We start from the raw sequence: 20,933 nt of genomic DNA, 5'->3' as shown, positions 1-20,933 counted from the left end.
CTGTTAGTTGCTGTGTATTCACAACTCTAAGTCCAACTTGAAAGAGTCATCATGCTACTATTTACTATACTATAAAGAGCACTGCCCTTAATCAGTGGAAAGTGCAACAAGTGGCAAAGGTGAAACTCATTGCTGTAAAAGTGTCCAGATCCGGTTCTGGCCGGTTGGCTCAGTGGTAAAGCATCAGTCCAGCATGTGGAAGTCCGAGGTTTGATTCCCAGTCAGGGCACACAGAAGTGCTTGTCTGCTCCTCCACCCTGCCCCCTCTCGCTTCTCTCCGTCTTTCTTCTCCTCCATTGGAGTAAGTTGGCCCGGGCGCTGAGAATGGCTTCATGGCCTCTGCCTCAGACGCTAAGAAGAGCTCAGTTGCTGAGCAACGTAGCAGCACCCCAGAAGGGCAGAGCATTGCCCCCTAGTGGGCAAGCGGGTGGATTCTGGTCGGGGTGAATGTGGGAGTCTGTCTCTGCCTCCTCTCCTCTCGCACTGAATAAAACCCCCAGCCGAGGCTCCCTGGCTTCCCTGTGCTCTGGTGTGCAGCTGCCTTGGTCGCCCCAGCCCAGCAACAACCCATGTGTGTGTGCCTTGCAGGAAAGAACTGGCAGAGGCGCACGAGACGAACAAGTCGTGTGGGAAGTGTCACTTCTACCTTATGATCAGCAAGACGTTTATGGAAGTGGGAGGGAGCAGTTCCGGGAAGAAACGAGGCGGCCGGAAGCAGGACGCGTTAATGTTTGCAAATGCCGAGGAGGAGTTTTTCTACGAGGTGAGACTTCCATCTGTTTAGGTGTATGTAATAATTTCTTAACAATAAGAAGTCAGGATTTATTGCTGTCCCATTTTATGTCCAAGTCCTTTGAGTGTGGCCACTTGGTGTTTCTCCGCATCCCCCGCCGCTAGGAGCTAACACACTGCCTGGCTCACACAGGCTCATGGCGGGCACTGACTGGCCTCCCCCTACTGAGGGTGGTCAGTGAGGAGAAGGTAGACGAACCAGACAGTCGTGGTCAGGCTAGTGATGTGCTCTGAGACTTGCAACTCTCAGACCACGCTGAGAGCTGGACCTGAGCCTGTGGTGACATTGAGCCTGAGGGCAGTCAGAGCACTAGCCGAGGTCACACAGCTAGTCGGGCGGAAGCTGGGTGGACCCCGCACTCCCGCTCCAGCTCCCGTGCCGCTCTGGGCCCTTCCTGAACGTCATCTCGTCGGTGGGATTTCTAGTACTTTCTCCCTGACAAGGGAGCTATGCTGTGATCGACAAACATCTCACCTGCCCCTCTGAGAAGTGAGTCTGAGGGGCATGTTTTCCTGGGCTGGGTGCTGTCACTTACTACTTTGAAGACTTGCACTAAAGACAGAAGCACTCAGGATTTGTTCTACCCTTGTTTTGAGGAAGTAAATAGTGAAAATTAATTTTTTTTTTCCTGTATTTTTCTGAAGCCGGAAACAGGGAGAGACAGACAGACTCCCGCATGCGCCCGACCGGGATCCACCCGGCACGCCCACCAGGGGGCGACGCTCTGCCCACCAGGGGGCGATGCTCTGCCCCTCCGGGGCGTCACTCTGTTGCGACCAGAGCCACTCTAGTGCCTGGGGCAGAGGCCGAGGAGCCATCCCCAGCGCCCGGGCCATCTTTGCTCCAGTGGAGCCTCAGCTGCAGGAGAGGAAGAGAGAGACAGAGAGGAAGGAGAGGGGGAGGGGTGGAGAAGCAGATAGGCGCTTCTCCTGTGTGCCCTGGCCGGGAATCGAACCTGGGACTTCTGCACGCCAAGCCGACGCTCTACCACTGAGCCAACTGGCCAGGGCCTGAAAATTAAATTTTTAAAATTTATGCCTCAGCACCTTGGGTAGAGCATCTGGGGAGACACGTGTGGGTGCTTCCGGAAGTCTGGCCTCGCAGACTTACACCCTCACACAGACTCTGTGCCTTGGACACGGTGGGACAGTGGGAAGACCAGCACTTGGGGACTCTTTCACTGTCCCTTGCTGTGCACGTGAACCTCACTCGTCTGTTACGAGGTGATGACTATGAGTGATTTCAGAATTAACAGTGTGTGAGTGGGCAGTATGAGTAGCACTTAGCTGCTTGTCTGTGTCCTGGGACCAGACCCTTCTGTCCGTGCTCCTGGGGAGGGGGGTCTCTTGGGGACCGTTCTGTCACCGCTGCCTGGCTCTCCCACTCGAGCTTGTGTTGCGTTGAGCTCTTAGCTGTTGTTCTCATGTAAACATACACCAAATGTAGGATTTGTTGCCGAGTGAGTGAGCTGACCTGTGGTTATCTGGTTCAGAAGGCGGTCCTGAAGTTCAGCTACTCGGTGCAGGAGCAGAGTGACACGTGTCTGGGTGGCAGGTGGTCCTTTGACGATGTCCCCATGAAGCCCTTGCGGACTGTGATGCTCATTCCGAGGGACGAGATGAGCGGAATCATGGGTGCGCTGGAAGAGCACCTGTCCACTTAGCCCGTCTCCCGTGGACGTGCTGTACTCGTCTGCCGTTACCAGGACACCCAGTGGAGTCTTTCTGAAGAGCTCACGGCTTTATTTAGACTTGGGACCTCTACAAAGTGGGTTCTGTTGCCTGTATCTATGACACATGTGCAAAATAGCCTCTTAAAAAATATTTAGTCAAATTACAAACGGTTGATTAAAAACTTTTCCAATAAGAAGCAAAACATGGAATAGTACTTTAAAGAACTCAATAAAAACTTCTATTTTTTATTATTCAGTAATATACAAAGCGTTCATTTTTCAAGAGTGTGTTTGGGTCTGAAGCCTGGTGCTGCACCCACAGCGGCCCCGCTCCGATCCGTCGTTGGCCGCCGGGGTTACTGCACGTCACCTGCTGCGGGGCAGGCTCCGAGCTCACTGGAGGGCGCATCTGTGCTCAGTAGTCTCAGGGCCCGTCTCGCATACTCTCTGTTCCTTCAGTGATGAGGCAGGTGCCGGGGGGTGTGCGGCTTGCTGTAGGATGTCCTTGCTCTCGCTGGGGGGCAGGTTGCTGAAGTAGTACTGCGGGGCCAGCTGCATAAACCTGCTGGAACAGAAACATTGTTACTGCTGGTGGGAGGTGCCGAGCACGAGTGCTCTGGCCCCAGAGTCTGCCCGCCCAAGGTCTGGGTGGAGCGCCATCCGCAGGGCCCTGGTCTGTCCTGGAGACGAGGCACTTGCTGCCAGTGTTAGGAACCAGCCCAGCTGTGCTAGGAGAAGCTGGCTTCTCCAGGGTGATGCCTCACGGCAGAGTGATGGCCACCGGGGAGCCGCTTCCCTTCAGACCCATCACAGGAGACAGGTCAGATCAGACGCTTGGGGGAATGGGGATGGTAAGAGGAAGGGTCTCTGCCTCTGGCTCCTCTCAGCTGGTACCACTGCACACCCAGCGGCCTGGTTCTGCCAGAACACCGCTGCCCGGGCAGCAGAGGTGCCTTCAGAACGAACCCAGCTTCTGCGAGACCAGTCTTCCTTCTCACTCAGCCCCCCACACCCCTGCACTGGCAGCCAGCCTGCTCTTTAACAGTATGTGGAGAAGATGCCACCCGTCCTGAAATTCCAGTTGCTCTCACTGTGCTGGACATGAGCTGTGCACTCCTCTGTGGCCAGAGGCCCCGCTGCTCTCTGCCTGCCTGTCTCAGCCGCTCCCCCTCCCCCTCTAGCGCCGGGCTCTGTCCTCTGCCCAGAGACGGCCAAGCGCATCCCTTTTCAGGGTCCGCACCTGCCAGCCCCTTCTGCACCATCTTGTTCCTCCTAAGATGCATCATGCTTTGTCTTACATTTCTACGACAGTCTCTGTTGGTCATCTCAAAGGCAGGAGCATTTCTTAGATAACCACCCGTGTAGACCTGTCTTCGGATAGCTACCAGTATTATAACAAATTAATAAAAGCCTAATTTCTCATTTACTTCTCAAACATGACTTGACTACAACCCTTTCTCCTCCCCGATACGTACAGTTCAGGAGAGGTTTCCGAGCTGATCCTGATGTAGTTGTTGTCAGAGACGCTGAACTTGTGGAAGAGGACCCACTCCGGCCTCCTCTTGGTGATGGAGTACGTGGACAACGGGTGCAGCTGGGCCACCTGCCTGTGCGTGAGCATCAAGTAGTTCCCCGAGCCGTCCACGTCCCGAGCGATCTGCAGGCGGAGTGGGAGAGGGGAGACTGCATTAATACGGAGATCGACACACAAAGGTGTTCTAAGAAATTCCTAAGTCAGTGGTTCGAACTGCAGACCTGCCGCCTGTGCTTCCTATGTCGGATACTGGGAAGAAGACGTAAGACAGAAACTTATTTCACTTTCCGGAACCCTGAGACGGGAGTGCTGGTGGTGACCGACTGGCGGCTCCAGGGCGGCGTGCTCAGGACGTAAAGCCCCACGTGAGCCACACACTCGTGTCATGTGCTCCTCTCTCAACGTTCAGCTCCTTCCTCCAGGAAGCGCTGTGACGTCAGCACCTGACTTCCTCCGTACAGAGGAACTCTGTGCTAAGGGTCATTTTCTCCATTAAGCCCACTTTGTAGTTTACGAGGGAACCCACAGGGTCTCTCACTGATGGGACGTGCATACCTACTAATGGGCTGTAAGGTGGCGGAGCTGGTCAGCCACCTGAGGAGGAAGGAAGGAGACCATTGTTCATTTGGGCATTATATCACAGTTAAATGTGAGCTCAAGTGCAAGCAGGTGAGACCACACACTGCATCTCATGGTCAGCCAAAGTGTTACATTGTACTGACTTGACTTTGTAATGAAGGAAGATCTTTTTTTGGGGAGCAAAGTTAATATATTCTGGCTTTGCTCTTCATTCCCTGGGGGAAGTATATTTAAATACTGAGTCTTCACTGCCATAAGGGTATTCTGTTTCACGTGAAAGTGAACATCAGTGGGATGACTGTCCGAGAGCGGGAGTCCTGTGAAGACCCCATGGAGGGTGCCCTCCGCGCTCACCTGCATGAAGTAACCCGACAGGAGCGCTTTCTTGATGTTCAGGGCGTTTTCCCTTGAGCCGAAAGCGGGCTCTGCGTAGGGAAGCTCGATTCGCCTGATGATCTCGAGGAGTTCAGCGCGGATGACATCCGCCATCCTGAGGGCGGCCCAGTTGAGGAAGTAATCGTGACACCACCTCTCCACACAGTCTAGGGCGGACAGAACAACGGTTATGTAGAAAGAACCTGTGACAGCCTGAAAGGGCCCAGTCAGCAGGGTGCTCTCTGCCTGTCCTCTGTGCTCCTGTCCCGAGGAGGTCACATCGGTGAGTGTAGGGGGGCAGCAAGGACAGGGACCTCTGGTGGCTGCGAGATTGGCCGTCTGTGGCACTGCTAGGAAGAACCTGCCCTGGCTGGGGGTCCCACAGGGTCCCACAGGGTCCCACAGGGTCCCACAGGGTCCCACAGGGTCCCACAGGGTCCCACAGGGTCCCACAGGGTCCCACAGGGCCCCACAGGGCCCCACAGGGTCCCACAGGGTCCCACAGGGTCCCACAGGGGCCCACAGGGGCCCACAGGGTCCCACAGGGCTGCACAGGGTCCCACAGGGTCCCACAGGGTCCCACAGGGTCCCACAGGGTCCCACAGGGTCCCACAGGGCCCCACAGGGTCCCACAGGGTCCCACAGGGTCCCACAGGGTCCCACAGGGCTGCACAGTCCGGAGGCAGCATGTTCCTGGCACTGACCAGAAGCCTGCCCCCCTCAGTCTGAAGCTTACAGAGCAGAGGAGACTGGGGTTTGCTCAGAGTCAGCATTTTCTCGGGGAGCACAGTGGGGCTGTATGTGTCGTGTTGAACCACACTAGGACGGGAGGGCACCAGTGGAAAGTCCTCTGACCCATGAAACTATCTCACGTGTTTTGTTTACTATAAAAAAAAGTTACTCTTAGGTCAGTTTGGGAATCACATTATAGTTAAGCTATCCTAGCCACAAATTTTACATTAAGATTCAGTCCCTGGGTCCAATTTGGAGTTCCTCTTTCTTGCCACCTATAATGGGCGGACGAGAGTTCTGCCCAGCCCTGGCAGGGGCACGCAGCCTTGGCGTGGCGGGGGAGCCGCACTGGCCCTGTCCCGTCCACACAGCCCACACGGAGCAGTGGAGCGCGTGCCTGGCCCCCGCCCTGGCGGCTCCGATGCTGCCAGGCCCGTGTACTTCCTGTCTCCACTGACGTCTGCGCAGCCCCTGCTCCACACGACTCATTCCTGCTGTCGGGCTTGTTATTTCGTGTAGTTTTATACCGCCTATTGGAGCCAAGGAAGTAAAAGCAGCCTTGTGGAACACAACAGGGAACCCACGGCTGCCTCTGGAGGCCAGGCCTCACCACACTGCCCAGCCCTCTGCCCCGGAGACCCGCCAGTCTCCATGCCGTGCACCGGGGTTGCACATCGGGAATTTCCAATTCATGTGTCACTGAGTGTGCAGACACACCCGCACTCCTGCCTCCGCAGCTTCTACAGACACTGTTCTGCTCCTCTGGGCACTGCTCCCCCTGCCCCGTCTCCCCCTCCCCCCCCCCCCCAGCTCGTCAGACGCAGCCGCCTCCGCACACCAGGCTGTTCTTCACTGTTATCTGGAGCGGGAGGGGCATCGGTTTGGTGTATGCACCATATTCTCTTCATCTAGCAGTGGACATGCTACGTCACAGAAAGCACGAAGCATAGCTCTGACCAGTGGGCATCCAGAGATGGCAGTTCCTCCTCCCCCAGATGCAGGGAGGCAGGGGCTGTGCTGTGCACGCCTGAGCCCGCGTCACCCTGCCCTGGCCCCCTGCAGCCTGCCTGCAGCCCACCGGCACTTGGGGGCAGGAGTGAGTCCTACTTCTCAGCAGGGACCCTCCATGCATTTAGGGCCTCAGCTCCAGGCCACTGAAGTGACCAGCAGGCTGGAGAGAAGGGGTGCTTGACCAGTAGCCACTCAGCTTGTCTGGGGAAGGACTTAAGGTGGACTTTGTAGGTAATTTCTAGAATCACAGTATTCGCTTACGCTCACTGGTGGAATTCAGAGTTGTGTCTTGGTAGGCCTTATAAATGTTGATGAGGGTGAAGTGGTCGCCTTCAGGATGTAAAAACATCTTCCAGCAAGTCAGGGCCGTCTCCTCAGCCCCACGTGGCAGGTGGGAGAAGCAGTTAGGAGCTGGAAGATACACAGTTACACGGTCAGGGGCATGTCCATCCTGCTCTGTGAAGTTATGTCGGCCTGATATACTTAGAAGTAAAGGGGTTCAGGGGAGCTGTCATGCTGTTTTTCTCCTGGCTTTTGTGTGCTTTCCTTAGGTCTGCTTGTGATCCCGGCTGGGTCACCGCAGGGGCGGGGCGTGGGTGCTCAGGTACAGCGCGGGGCGGCGCTTCCCACACGGCACAGCCTCTGGTCGGCTCGGCCGGGGACTCCGTGTCTTAAACCACGAGGAACGAAGGGGAGGAACTAAAACCGGGTGCACACATGATCATCTGGTGGCACATTCTCCTCAGTTGCTCGCCCTGTGCCAACCACTTCACAGACACACCTGGTGTGCTCTCGTGTCAGGTTAAGACCATCACTAGCTGTGAGTCAGTTTTTCATGTGAAGGTAACTTACAATTTTCTGACTTTTTCATCTATTACCAATCTCACTTCACATGGGCCTCATTTCACTCTAGCTGGTGCAGATTCAGCCCGAGTCCTGAAGAGTACCTGTTACCATGGCCGCGATCGTCAGCATCTCATCCACACAGTCGAATTCACAGGATGCCAGGATGGACTTGGAGAGCTGCGGGTCGAGGGGAAACTCCGACATGATGATCCCAAACTCCGACAGGTTGCCATCGTTGTCCAGCGCTGCCAGGTAGTCCAGGTCCTCCAGCGCCTGCATTAGGCTTTCCGGCTCTGGGAAGGAAGACGACGGCCTCAGACAACCAAGTGCCCAGACGGGTCCTGAGCTCCCTCCCACAGGGAACCAAACACACGAACCCGTGGTTTTCAAGACAAAGAACCACAGGAGATGGATGCAGGGCTGATTCCTGAGCGGGTGCTTAACGAGGGAGCCACGTGACGGCCCCACTCACGCCTCGGCGGTTTCAGGGCTACAGTGAGGGGAGGGGAGCCGATGCTGCCAGCTGGCTGGCCTGCCGGGCCATGGCGGGTGTGGGGAGGGGAGCCCAGACGCCCCTGGCCAGCCCGCTGGGCTATGGAGACTGTGCGGTGGGCCTATGCGGGGAGGGGAGCCAGACGCAGCCGGTCGGCCCGCCCGGCTATGGGGGCTACGGAGGTGGTGCGGTCGGCCTGGGGAGACAACAGTGGCCGCAGGTCACAGGTGAGGGTACCCAAGAGGAGACAGGTCTATGGAGAGAGGACCTGGGAGATCTACAAGAGTGCTCCTCTACCATCAGCAGAGCACATGAGAAACTGCCTCAGGCCAGCTGGAGCCACCCAGAGGACAGAGGGTCAGAGCCTGGGGCTCACACGGGGCCTGAGGTGCTCCCTGTGTCCACCAGCCAGACTGGACAGGTCATGGTTCACGGAGCCCCAGGCAGGAGATGAGGAGGCCACTCCCCCAAATGCACGCTGCTCTGGAGCCACCTGACTAATCCTGAAGTCAGGCCCGAAAGGATGTCACAGCCCGGCACAAGACCTGGGAACATTTGCATAAATAAAATATGCAGTACCCAACGCAGTAAATGCGCAGGAGCTGGCATCCAGTAAAACATTATGGGGCAGGAAAATAAAATGAACCTATTGAAGCTGACCCAGCACGCACGCAGGTGACACAGTAGACAAGGACGTTGAAAAGCGTTGCCTGCCGTGCAGATAAGGGGGGAAGGCGAGTTCTTCACCCCTCTATTTCTCTTTGAAGTTTATACAGTCTTAACAGTGCGGTGTTCATTATATATGCCAATCTCCACCAAAAATCCCTTTATTCAAAGAAAGGTGTCCTCCTTGTCCATGCAGAATCAGGTAATGATAAAATAAGCATGCTTCTCATTGCCTACTTCGTGGTTCAGCAGTAAAGCCACGCAGAGAAGAGTATCACAGTATAGAGTTGCTGTTGTGTTTTTTTTTAAAGATTTTGTTTATTGATTTTATGGGGGGAGGCCCAAAGTACTAATTCAGAGTTGCCTCACTAGCTGTTCATTGATTGCTTGTTGTATGTGCCTTGACCAGGCAAGCCCAGGGTTGCAGCCCGTGACCTCAGCGTTCAGGTCGGTACTCTACCCATTGTGCCACCACGGGCCAGAAGCTGCTGTTTTATTCTACCCAAGAAACAAGGATTTTATGAACGCTCCTGGATGTATTTCATTGGTTTCAGTTCCAACATGTCCAGGTGGGAGATGACGGCTGTAGGGACCGAGAAGCAGATCCCCATCGCATCTGGGAGTTCAGAGTCACAAGTAGTGAAAGTTTACTTATTTGCCATCCAAACTGGGACCACTAAGCTATTTGTCAAAATTCCAGGCAAACTAGATAACGTGAGCCCGTCATCAACTCTGACGGCCAGAGAGAGCTCCCTCATTCCTATGAGGACGCAGTGAAGACCCTGGAGAAAGCCCTGCTGCGGGTCAGGGGACTCCAGTCTGCGCTTGTGGCAGCTCCAGCCCTGCCACACGGACGTGTCAGCACCCAGGGGCTGGAATCCAGAGGCTGGAAGAACCAGCCCAGACCGCACCTGCTGAGAACCGAGTCTCGGGGCCCTGAAGCACAGATGGGATGTCACCCCAGCTGGGAGCCAAGTTCAGCTGCCCTACTGTGTGTGATTTCAATCCTGAGCAGCGCAGGGCCTCCCAGGAGATGCCTGGCTCTCGTTCTGACCCCTGGGTCCTGCCTGGGTGCTGGCACGGAGGACTCCTTGTTCACTGGTGACCCTGGGACCACGCTGAGACCTTACGAAGTCACAGTTCCAAGGAGGAGACTGTTTAAAGACAGGAAGATGGGCTACTTGGAAATGGAAGTCCAGGCGTTCCGTGACTGAGCCACAAACAGCCGGCCCACTGGAGGAGGCCCAGCGGCAGCAGCGGAGATGGGCTCCTCGGACGAGAGCAGGGGGCTCGGGTGCACAGGCTTACCTGCTGACCGCTGGTCAGAGACCAGGTTCTGTGAATCAGCAGAGCTGCTGCACTGTAGATGCAGGTCCCTGGTAACTGTCCCTGTGAGGATCGGCCTTGACAGCCAGCCTGTCCCGGGGGCACCCAGGCCTCGTCTTCAGGCCCTGGGGTGGGGTTGGCTACACAGAGGGTTACTAACAAACAATGGCATGGCTATGCTCCCGGGCGCCCAGGGTCTGTTACACTAGAAAGAACCAGTCAGTGATGCAGGGGACGAAGGGCTCATCAGTAACTGACCAGGACTCTTCCTGCGACTCTGCATTCTCAGACGTCTCCCCACCGTGGCCTGGAACTGTCTTGGCCAGAAAGTGGAGGGTTGTTCAGATGGGGGTCCTGTCAGTGCCACTCAAGTGTGATCCGTGGCGGACACTGGGAGGCCTTCCAGCAGGGCAGAGGCAGGCTGCCTCATTCTGAAGGCGCTTCAGTGTGAACAAACCCGCCGTGCTTCCCGTGGACAGCTCACTGCGAGGTCACGGCCACCCCTCAAAGTAGCCTGAGCTGTTCTCAGCATTTCTTCACTGTGCCGCGGAACCCCAGACGCCAAGCTCCACCCACAGTGTCTGCCTCTGTCTGTGGCATTGGCAGGACAGAGGCCATTCACGTGTCACAGGGAAAGCCCCCCGCCAGAGGCCTGGCTGGCCAGTGTTGACGCTGAGCAGGAGCGCAGGTCAGGTGCGCCTGAGGCTCCGCTGTCCCGTCCAGGACCAGCTGCTCCGTACGGCACATTCCCTATCTGTAAACATGTGCCGACCTTTTAGATGGCGAATGGTAGGAATCACAGGTGGTTTCTGCGCTCGTGGGGACATCTACAGGGCTCATGCGGAGGAACCAGGAGACAGTGCCGATGCTTGTCCTGGACTTCAGGAGACATCAATCTCCTGAGCACAGTTCACTTGTGCTCGTGCTGGTTTGAGCTGCATTCCTGGCACTTGCGTGCAGAAGAGCTGTGAGTTACACTATGACATAAATTCTGTAGCAGGATCAGTGTACCCACTGTGCCACGGGCCTCAGAGAAGGTGGGCGGAGCTGGCCTGGAGCCGGGACACGAGCAGCTGCACGCGCACACAGATGGACAGGGAACCAGGGCGGAAGGAGGACATGCCACTGCCAGCCTCGTCAGTCCCTGCGCAGTGACAACAAGAGTCCCCGGGGGAGGGTGGGAGAATTGAGGTGGCTGTTTGACGGCACAGGCTGTAAAGTGACTTGTGACTTCAAGGAGCAGGATCAGAGTTTGGCGATGGGAAGGATGGGAGTTTGAGTTTCACAAGGACATGCTCACAAACCCTGGCATTTGCCTAACTGCTACGCCAGGTGGCACACACAGCATTTGTGCATAAACAGTCTCACTGGAACCTCGTAATAACCCCATGAACAGGAACAGCAGGGCCGACACTACCCTCGTGTTACAGAAGAGGAGAAGTCAGTGACTTGCTAAAGCCAGGGGCTAGCCGGCCTGTTTCCGGGCTGTACAGCGAGGCCCTGAGCCCAGGCGGGGCCCTGGCAGCATCTGTTCTGACCGGTGGGCTGCTGCACAGCTCTCAGGGGACACATCACACGGCTCCAAGTCCAGGGCCCTGCTGTTAGTGACTGTGGTGCTGCCTCCCAGCGCCAGGGACCAGTCTCTGCTTTCTGCACCGTGGAAACTGCCCTTTGTGGGACCTTCTGCCGCTCAGCGCCATGAGCCTTGGCTCCCAGAGCTCGGGTGGGAGTTCTGCAGGTGACGGCAGCCACAGTGTTTGCTACTTGCCAGTCACTTTCTAAGTGGACCACATATGTTAACTAATTCATCTCAGCTCTGCGGACGAGGTACGCTGGTTATGCTCAGCTGATGGAAAGGTGAAATGAATGGGCCCTCGGAGGCCCACAGAACCGCTCGTGTGCTCAGGGCTGGTGGGGACCTCTGCCTGGCTGGGCGAAGATGGCCCAAAACCCCCTCTCACTCCAGCGCGACTGAACAACACCCCCTTTCACCCGCAAGTGTCCTGGCTGAAGAATAAGGCACGTGGACACTGGACCCACGAGAAGCCCCGGGGACTAGGAGCTGGAAGGCCCCCGTTCTGGGATGTTCACCATCTCCCGGGTTCTGGTTCACATTCGGAAGGTTTCGTACCTTTTTGCATCCAAGATCCTCACACTGGCTCTTGAGTTGCTTTAGCAGATTAGTGCCCTTTCTACACTCCTCCCTGCTGCCTGAGTGCAGCAATAAACTGCTGTGGCCTGTAGACGGGTAACAGCGTGAGCTTCATTAGCTCAGAAACCTGGCCCTGCCAGCGCGCTGTCAGGATCCCTGCTGGCTCTCTGCTGCGCCAGCACCGGCCTCTGCGGCCCGACTGCATCCCGGCCCCCTGCTTTCCCGTGTGCTCGAGCGAGGCCCCCGCCCCATCCTGCGTGCTGCGTCTGGCCCGTGTGTATCTAGATTCATGTTTCGTAGACCACTCCAAAACCAACTGGCCAACACCAAGCTGAGTTTCAGGTCTAAGTAAAAGATGGCATCTGGTGTGTTCTTGTCCAGTCAGCGAGTTTGTCTGCAAGGTTCTGTGTAGGGGCCGCTGCCCGTCCAGCACGGAAGGCCTCTGAGAGCCACCGCCACGCAGCGTCGTGGGTCCCGAGCTTCCCGCCCCCGCCGCCACTCACCATGCAGGTCAAGGCTCAGCACCAGAGAAGAAAAAAAAAATACCCAATTTTTAAAAAAAGAATCTATATCAAGGAAATTCAATTAATAGCTTGCAGCCTAGTTATGCCAAAATCATTTTCTTACGGTTCACGAGTCCTGAAAAGGGACCAGGTTTGCTGGGTCTGCGGATTCATTTCTAAGCTCAATTAAATGCAGCAGCTGCAAGCATCATCTGTTTTTTTCCTTCCAAAACAATGACTCCGAGTTAATCCATAGTTACACTTCCCCCCAAGCACAGCAAAACTAGTTGTGTGCGTATTATTAGGAAACAGAAATGAATTGTCACCCTAACCTGCTTGTCCCCAGTGATGGGCTCTAAGCCTCACAAGGTGACTACTGAGAAAACACAGGAATTCTGCACTGTGATGTTTGCTCTTTGCTTTTCCAAACTCCAGATACTGCAAATCCTGCTTTCTTCTCCCTCAGGACCAAACGCCGCCTCCATCCTGAACAAGACGCCCGGGGAACTGACTACACAGGAGGAGGCTCTCGTGGGTTTCCAGGTGACAGTGATTCAGGAGGAGGGACGTTCACCACAAACAGCCTCCCCCACACTGCACTGTGCCCTGACTTCTGAGCCCAGACTCCTTCCACTCCCGCCCCACATCACAGAGCGCTTCCCGGGGTCTCCTACTCCAGGGATGTGTCCTCTGCGGGGAAGACGCTGCAGCACTGAGCGAGTCCCACGCGCGCCCACCGGCCGAGTGCACAGCCCAGCCCCCTGCCCGGCGCGCACGCGGGCGTGCGGCTACCTGGTCTGTTCATGAAGTCGCAGTGGCCCAGGCCTGCAATGTCGACCCTCTTCAGGAAGAGCACCATGCTGGTCAGGTTGGCTTCCTGCATTTCTGCTGGCTGCAGCGGCTGCATGTCCTTGGAGGCAAATTCTTCGGAGTACAGACAGAACAGTTTTCCTGGGAGAAATGAAGGGAAACGGCTTTAATGTACGTGCGGCCTGTGGACAGGTTCACACCAGGCGGGTTCTGTGCGCAGCGCTACCTGAGGACGACGAGCCCAGGATCTGCTTGCGGCTCTCCGCCTGGCTCCGGCTGATGGGCTGCGTGAGCAGGGAGCTCGCCCTGATTCGAGGGCTGTACACCTGCAGGTGGGGGACACACTGTCAGCACCAGGCTGGCCGCGATGTGGCCCTGGAGCGACCGTGCCCGCGGCAGCAGTGCACGACCGCTCTGCTGCGGGACATCCCCGTACAGTGTTGACTGGGCTCCCCTGGCCTGGGATGCAAGCGCCAAGGGCTTGTGCGAGTGGGTTTAAAGGTCGTGCCCTCACTGTAGCTTCAGCAGATGTGGACATCTGTCCCCTGCGGGAGCACCAGTGCTGTCCCTTCTTAACCACGACCCTGGTGAGTGACAGGCCTCAGGTGCCCCGCGGAGGGGACCGGCGCCGGGCACTGCTGGGTGTCTTCAAGGCTCTGTTCAGACTGACCATGAGCCCGGGGTCTCACTTCACTGCATGTCTAGCCCTTGTCCAGCCCTGTCGGCTAACACGAAGCTGTGGACGGCATCAGCAGTGACTCTTCCCAGGTGACTCGGGGGGTGAGTGACAACCCTGGCTGCTCTGAATGGGAGACTGACTCATTCAGTAAGATGCAGCCCACTAGGCTGTTGGGGGAGCCTTCCTCATGGTGGGGACTGCTCCGTCCCAGTGAGGCAGGGTGCTCGGGGACCCAGGGTGTGCGGGAAGGACAGAGTGACACAGCCTCGCTGATGGCCAGCGGTCAGCACTCTGCAGGCCCCTCTCAGTCCACGGGTGCCGGGACTGAACTCCAGTGCCTTTCAGAGAGAGCAGCCTAGTCTCTTGTTCCTAATTTTTTTGTTTAAAAGTAGCAATAAAACATAATATAGTCTTTAAAAATTTAGGATGGCATTTTATCATGCCAATTATAAAGACAAAATCTGCTAAAATTAAAGTCTGTGTACTTGAGACTAATTTCTAGTAAATTACCTGAGGGAAGATGCTAATTACTTTGAAAAAGGGGCTACCAGAAGTGCTGAGTGGTGCATAACGGTTTAGGAGTCCAGCGGTTCGCTTTGCTGAAGAGAAAACACTGACAATAGGACCTCCATCCACCTTAGGCTTCAACGATAGCGTGTCTTTCCTCCACACTCTCTCCTCTGGCCCCTCGGTCAGTGTAATTTGTTTCCTGACGGCTACCCGACCAATGAAAGGCAGCTGTCAGGACTTCCGTTTCCGGCTGCCGTGACTCGCTGCACCCACGCGCTGACACACATTCCCGCATCGTCCATCCTCACCTCCCGGGCAGGTGGCAGGAGGCACGGAGACACTGAGTCTCGACAGTTTCCGGCAGTCTCCTCACCTGCTCGGGAGTACTCACCTTTCTTCTCTCCACACCCACGTCAATGACAAACTTGACCGTGTCGCTCCAGATCAGACACTCCCCAGAGCTGGCCGTGAGCACCACCCGTCTCTGACAACCGTGTCCTCTTCTCTCGCTCTCGTCGTTTGGCTTGAAAGGGGCACATTTCTCTTTCGGATACAAAGGAACCACTACCAGCTCGCCAAGATCTGGGCTGAAGTTAGATCCTTCCTGACAGACCATTTCGTAGGCCTTCTCAATATCCTAAAGCAAACAGGTAATGCAGTGTGTTACAAACCTCTTCACTTAAGAAAGAACAGTCTGAGTGAAGTAAAGCTATAGGCAAAGCTGTGTGGCGTACAGAGGGAGGAAGTGCTGTGTGGTGTTTCCGTGTCATTAAACATGAAAGGAAGATGGAATTGGATGAGGACATTTCTTCGGGGAAGATCATTTATAAACCCTTTCATTGCTTTTAGCCCAAGATTGTTTTCCTCTGTGAAATATGCTATTTCTGCTTCACGCACTCCTGTCTTTCTAGCTTGATGTAGCTTCTCATAGCCGTTAACAGTGCCGGGAAAACAAGGCCTTCTCACATCTGCGGTGCTGCATCCCTGTGCGTTCCTGGGGCAGGACCAAGAATTACAGAACCGCCTCCAGATGTCAATCACAGCATGCACAGACACCTGCTACAGTCGGGGTCTCTCAGGGTCATTCTGAGAATATGTTCACCAACCAGAACTTCAGAACAGCAGAAATCCAATGAAGTAGGCAGGAATTACTCAGTGCTATTTACATCTTTGCATAATTCAGGCTTGTAGAAATACTGTCTTGAAATGTTTTACTTTCAAATGAATCAGAAAGAAAGTAAATTACTTGTCCTAAAGCTACACTTAAGACTGTGCAAAGAGCTCAGGCCAGGCATGTTAGATAGTATTTTTCTATTTCTCAAATCACTAGATTTTTAGAACCTAAATGAGATGTCACCTAATATAATCCTTAAACCTTTTAAATTTGTTTCCAAAATTTCTACCTTCTTAAGGGCCTAGCTAACTAGTAAAATAAAAGCAGCCCCATTTCATTTATTAGATTCAGTAGGGATCATGAAAAATCTAAGAAAGACGACTTCCTGTGAGTTTCTAGGATTGATCTGCTTCCTGGGGCTCTGGCTCCCTTCTGCCCTCCGCACCACCTGCATGCAGAGGGGGCCCGGTCGACCCCCAGGCGTGCAGGGAGACCGCTCTGCCTGGGAAGCAGCGAGGCATCGCAGGGGCTCGAGCCTGGCAGGAGCCTCTGGCGGGAGCCGTGCGGCAGCCGCCCCTCTGGGCTGCCACGTGGGCAGGCACTGCGCTCTGCTCCTGCTGCTCCTAGCCGCAGTTGGTTCACCGGGCCGATGTTCCCAAGCGGAGAGCATGGCTTGATCGTAATGAATGAAAACCTGTCAGACGGAATCCTCCGAATGAGACTGTGCCCCCGTGTTTATCATTCTGATCGTGCCACTGTTTTACGTGAGGGTCGCTTAGGAATTTCAAGGAGCACGAGCACTCGGGCTGCGTTTCCCTGCACCTGGCTGGGCCTCCACGGACAGGCATGCCGTCCTCCCGGAGCCGAGCGCCTCGCCGCCTCACCGTCAGAGCGACGGGTCATGAGGGGGTCGTGGGGGGAGGTCATAGAGGGGGTTGTGAGGGGGGTCATGGGGGGGTCGTGGAGGGGGTTGTGAGGGGCGTCATGAGGGGGGTCGTGGATGGAGGGGTCGTGAGGGGGTCGTGGAGGGGGCTCAGCTCCGGCAGCCCGCCATGGGAAACTGCTGATCAAAGTAGACCTCCACTGTGCATTGAGCTATACCATTTAAAAAGGAATGTGGGCCACTCTTATTTGCTTCTAGTTGCTACAGCCTTTTAGTTGTAGGTGGGTTCTGATGTTTAAGTTGTTCCAAATGGGGAGAAAGAATAAAAACACTTGTCAAAAGGAAAAAAGAGCAGACTATCAGACGTTGTATGTAGTTTAGACTCCTCAAACTCAGCTGACACAGGGCTTTGAGGTCAGAACCTATGGAATTGAGAAGTATGTTTAAAATATGCATCTTGTGCTTCAAATCGTGTGTATTCATTTACACCCGCGGGACTTGCCTGTCGCCTGCAAAACCAGGAGAACAGCTGCAGGCACTGAAGGAGCTGTCCAGCCCCAAACGAAGACACACCCAAGGCGGAGCGTTTCCCAGGGGAACAGTGTCTCTGGGATGCTTCACTTTGCTCAGTGATCTGAATAGATGTTGCCATAAATTCCAACTTATGCTTTCTGGTTAATTTATTCAGCTGCTCTGCAGGTGAGAAGACGGTAAGTGGCGAGGCACAGCACACCGCAGACCGTTCAGGGCTTAAGTCTCCACTGAGCCCCGGGGCCCGGGCGGCCCACTCACAGCAGAGGCAGGCAGCCAGCCAGAGGAAGGCCTGCTGCCCTGTAAAATGCGCTTCCCAAGAACGACAGTTAGTACATCTCTGTTAGATGCCTGGGTTTGCATTCACCTGGCACTGGACTGCTGTGACAGATTTAAAAATTCTGTATAGAAATCAAGAAAGCTTCAAATAGTATGGGGCAAAATGACTAATAGCCATTACCATGGATTTCAGAGCAAAACTGTTTTTCATGAGACAGACTCCGAGGCCATAGGAGAGATGTATCCTGATGGTAATCCTGACACTCACGGTGAAAGAGACTGACAGTTCCATCTGGACACTCAGCTGAGTTCAGCTTGTCCGGGGTGGATGCAGAAAAGAGAACCAGGTGACCGCTGTGCGCTTGAGGGCCAAGTTGAGAGAACAGGGCTGGTCCCCACAGAAGGTGTGCTGAAGCCGAGGTCCCTGTGAGTCTGGGGTGGGGAGGACACTCCCCCAGACAGGCCTGTCACAGCACCTGCTGGGCGGATGCTTCCTCAGTCCTGGGGGCGCAGAACTGGAAACCCACAGGTAGCCTCCACTGGACTGGCACTTCAGGGTTTTAAGACTGCAAGACTGATGATCTCTCAATAGGAAATGCCTTTCCAGTCCAACTTTGCGGAGACCACCTAACTTTCCAAGCCCTGAGATTTTATCATCTCTCCTACCAGCCAAGGTAAAAATGTATCTGCTCAAATCCGACAATTTGAAAGTCTCTATGCCATTAATTATAGCTCATGTTAAACTTATGAGAATCACATAGCCTAAGACCATCCACTACTCCAATTCTGTTACAAGATTTATGTTTCAGAAATAGTTTTTGGAATTTTCGCTTTATCTTGAAAGACAACTGCTCATCCATCGAAATTATACTTTTTTCCCTAGAAAGAAACATCTTGCTTTTCACCTGGCGATTCTGGCTTTCAGGGTTTTAGCCTTCTGATTATGCCATCTCCCCTTCCTCTGGCTCCACCGACAACCTCGAGTTGTCATAAATTCTTCTCCTGTCTCCTCTATCATTTTATGACTTTCCTTAGGGCTTTCTGGAATGTCTTGAATCATGCAACATGACAACAGTCCTGTAGTAGGTAGAAGAGTCGCTACTCAGGAAACTGTCCCACCTGTACACAGAAAGCTGACAAATATGCTATCTTTATCATGTATTTGAAACCCTAAATTACTGTCTTTATGGAAAGAGAAAAAAATCTTAAGTTGTGAGAAAACTGTCGAATGTTCTGGGCTAGGAGGATCAGTCGTCCTTCATACTCTGCACACAAGACAGAAGAAGTAATCCTGCCAGTAGCTGTGAAGCAAAAGAACACATAGCAAGCCACCAGCAGAGCGGAGGCGCTGGTCTTGGCTCAGCGGGTGGCCCAGCTGACAGCGAACAGTTTCCTTTCGGGTTTTGCTCAGTCTCTGGAATGACCACTTGTTTGGGTTGTGGGCTAAAAATGAGGACTTGGGCTCCCCGAGTGAGAGGATGGGCAGGAGGGAAAGACCAGGAAGTGTGTCCAAGGTGAAAGGTCTGATTGCACAGGTTCTGGGCGTTGGAGTCAGAGCAGCAGAGAGAGAAGGTGGCCAGTGCAGCCACAATGAAAAGCAAGGCGTCCGCAAGCGGCACCTTGCCTACGCAACAGCGACAGGCGCGGGTACATTCCCGACTGTTCTTGTGAAAAGACATTTTCAAGAATCCAACTTAAGATTTTTGTCCTTCATTTCTTCAAGGAAAGGGGCCCCAGGGTCAGGAGGTGGCTCTGGGGTGCCGTCAATGTTTTCCCTGCCTAACACTGCCCTGGCTGTTGTGGGGACATCTGTGGGGCTTTTGTTTATTAGCTTCATGCCATGTACTTAGGTTGTATTCCTTACGTCCCACAAATGCTCCTGCTCATAAGGGACGCAGCCGAGGTTGCGACATGTCAACTGAGATGTCACAGCAAGCGTGACGGTGCCCGCTTGGCCCGGGCGGCCCACCAGCGCTGGTGGGGACTCAGCCCCGGAGCTCGTGTCCCTGATGCAGGTGGCGCTGCCTCCATTGTGTTTCAGAGCAGCATGTGGCTGCCAGCCTCCCTCTTCAGCTCAGGTTGTATGGACCGGTCTCCGTTTCTCCCAAGGTTCAAACGCTGAGGTGTGGGGGCACCAAATACTGACCGTCTGTCAGCAAACCGACACCTGTGTGTTGGTCACTAAACGCTGCAAACAAGGTTGAAAGGGTTCCAACAGGTCACCTTCCCACTCTCAGGGTGGGGTATTACTTACGTACTTGGTCACAGGCCAGGAAGACGGCAATGTCACCCTTCTCCCCGGAGCGGTGGATTTCAAAGACAAGGCGTAAAACGGTCTCCAGAGCCTCCTCCTGAGCCCCGCTGAGGTGCACGACCTGCACGGGGCGCTGCTTCCTGACCTCGACCACTGGCACGCTCCCGTAGTAGGCGCGCAGCCTGCTGACCAGCAGCGGGCAGGCGTGGATGACGAGCTTCAGCTCCGGCCGGGCCAGCAGCACGTCCTTCAGGAGGCCGAGCAGCACGTCCGTGGCGATGGTCCTCTCGTGCACGTCGTCCAAGATGACGGCCCCGTAGCTGCCCAGGAAGGGGTTGGACATCATCTCCCTCTGCAGCATGTCGTCAGTGCAGTACCTTCAAAGCAGCGGCATCACGTTAGAGCACTCAGCAGAGACCACACGGAGGACTCCCAAGGACAGACACATGCCTTCCCTCTCCCTCTCCCCTACTCTGGAGCTCACGGTCTTTCTTGGAGTCAAGATTCCTTTAAGTTGATAAAACTTACAGACCTTCAAAATGGCAAAATACACAGAAGCAAATTTTAAACAGTTTATACACATCCACAGACCCCTAGACATCCGGGGCGTCGCTCTGTTGCGACCAGAGCCATTCTAGCGCCTGAGGCAGAGGCCACAGAGCCATCCCCAGCGCCCCGGCCAACTTTGCTCCAATGGAGCCTCGGCTGCGGGAGAGGAAGAGAGAGACAGAGAGGAAGGAGAGGGGGAGGGGTGGAGAAGCAGATGGGCGCTTCTCCTGTGTGCCCTGGCCAGGAATCGAACTCGGGACTCCTGCACGCCAGGCCGAAACTCTACAACTGAGCCAACCGGCCAGGGCCTCTGCTCTGATCTCTTAAAACAATAAAGTAGTATCACAAAATACCCTTGTCAGATAAATGTTTTCCCCTCTCTTTCATAAGTGGAATAATTAAATAATTTTTTTCCATTGATTTTTGAGGAAGAGAGAGAAGCACTGACTTATTGTTCCACTTAGTTGTGCATTCACTGGTTCCTTCTCGTGTGTGCCCCGCCCGGGGATCTTACCCACGACCTTGGTCACTGGGACAACGCTCTGTCCACTGAGCCACCGGCTGGAAGAATTTTGAGTGAAAGCAGACACTTTTTAGGGAATGGTTGTCCTGACTCAGGTCACAGCCCAGCAAGCCCACTAT

General features: G+C 54.8%; 2 protein-coding genes across 8 annotated transcripts in view; one reads left to right on the top strand and one right to left on the bottom strand.

Annotated features, from left to right (window-relative positions):
• The window catches only part of BCCIP (BRCA2 and CDKN1A interacting protein), a 34,235-nt gene that overhangs the window by 10,580 nt on the left and 2,722 nt on the right, over positions 1 to 20,933 (top strand). Inside the window, exons 6-7 of one of the 6 annotated variants that reach the window (XM_066355521.1) lie at positions 589 to 763; positions 13,149 to 13,297. In XM_066355521.1, coding sequence (XP_066211618.1) covers positions 589 to 763; positions 13,149 to 13,172 — 199 coding nt within the window. In that variant the 3' untranslated portion in view covers positions 13,173 to 13,297. Of the gene's footprint in view, positions 1 to 588; positions 764 to 2,239; positions 2,718 to 7,609; positions 7,747 to 13,148; positions 13,298 to 20,933 lie in introns of those variants that run through there. The other 5 variants (XM_066355520.1, XM_066355518.1, XM_066355517.1 and 2 more) reach the window with 5 other exon arrangements.
• DHX32 (DEAH-box helicase 32 (putative)) overlaps positions 2,692 to 20,933 on the bottom strand; it is a 36,614-nt gene continuing 18,372 nt past the window's right edge. For both annotated transcript variants that reach the window (XM_066355515.1, XM_066355514.1), the window contains exons 4-12: positions 19,747 to 20,119; positions 15,073 to 15,318; positions 13,719 to 13,818; positions 13,475 to 13,633; positions 7,644 to 7,835; positions 6,958 to 7,107; positions 4,933 to 5,120; positions 3,941 to 4,122; positions 2,692 to 3,027 (exon numbers count right to left, since the gene is read on the bottom strand). In XM_066355515.1, coding sequence (XP_066211612.1) covers positions 2,859 to 3,027; positions 3,941 to 4,122; positions 4,933 to 5,120; positions 6,958 to 7,107; positions 7,644 to 7,835; positions 13,475 to 13,633; positions 13,719 to 13,818; positions 15,073 to 15,318; positions 19,747 to 20,119 — 1,759 coding nt within the window. In that variant the 3' untranslated portion in view covers positions 2,692 to 2,858. The remainder of the gene's footprint in view (positions 3,028 to 3,940; positions 4,123 to 4,932; positions 5,121 to 6,957; positions 7,108 to 7,643; positions 7,836 to 13,474; positions 13,634 to 13,718; positions 13,819 to 15,072; positions 15,319 to 19,746; positions 20,120 to 20,933) is intronic.

The sequence above is a fragment of the Saccopteryx leptura genome, chromosome 13 (genome assembly GCF_036850995.1).
Source record: "Saccopteryx leptura isolate mSacLep1 chromosome 13, mSacLep1_pri_phased_curated, whole genome shotgun sequence".
Taxonomy (NCBI): Eukaryota; Metazoa; Chordata; class Mammalia; order Chiroptera; family Emballonuridae; genus Saccopteryx; species Saccopteryx leptura.
Note: the sequence above shows the minus strand (reverse complement) of the source record. Positions and strands in the feature narration are given on the sequence as shown.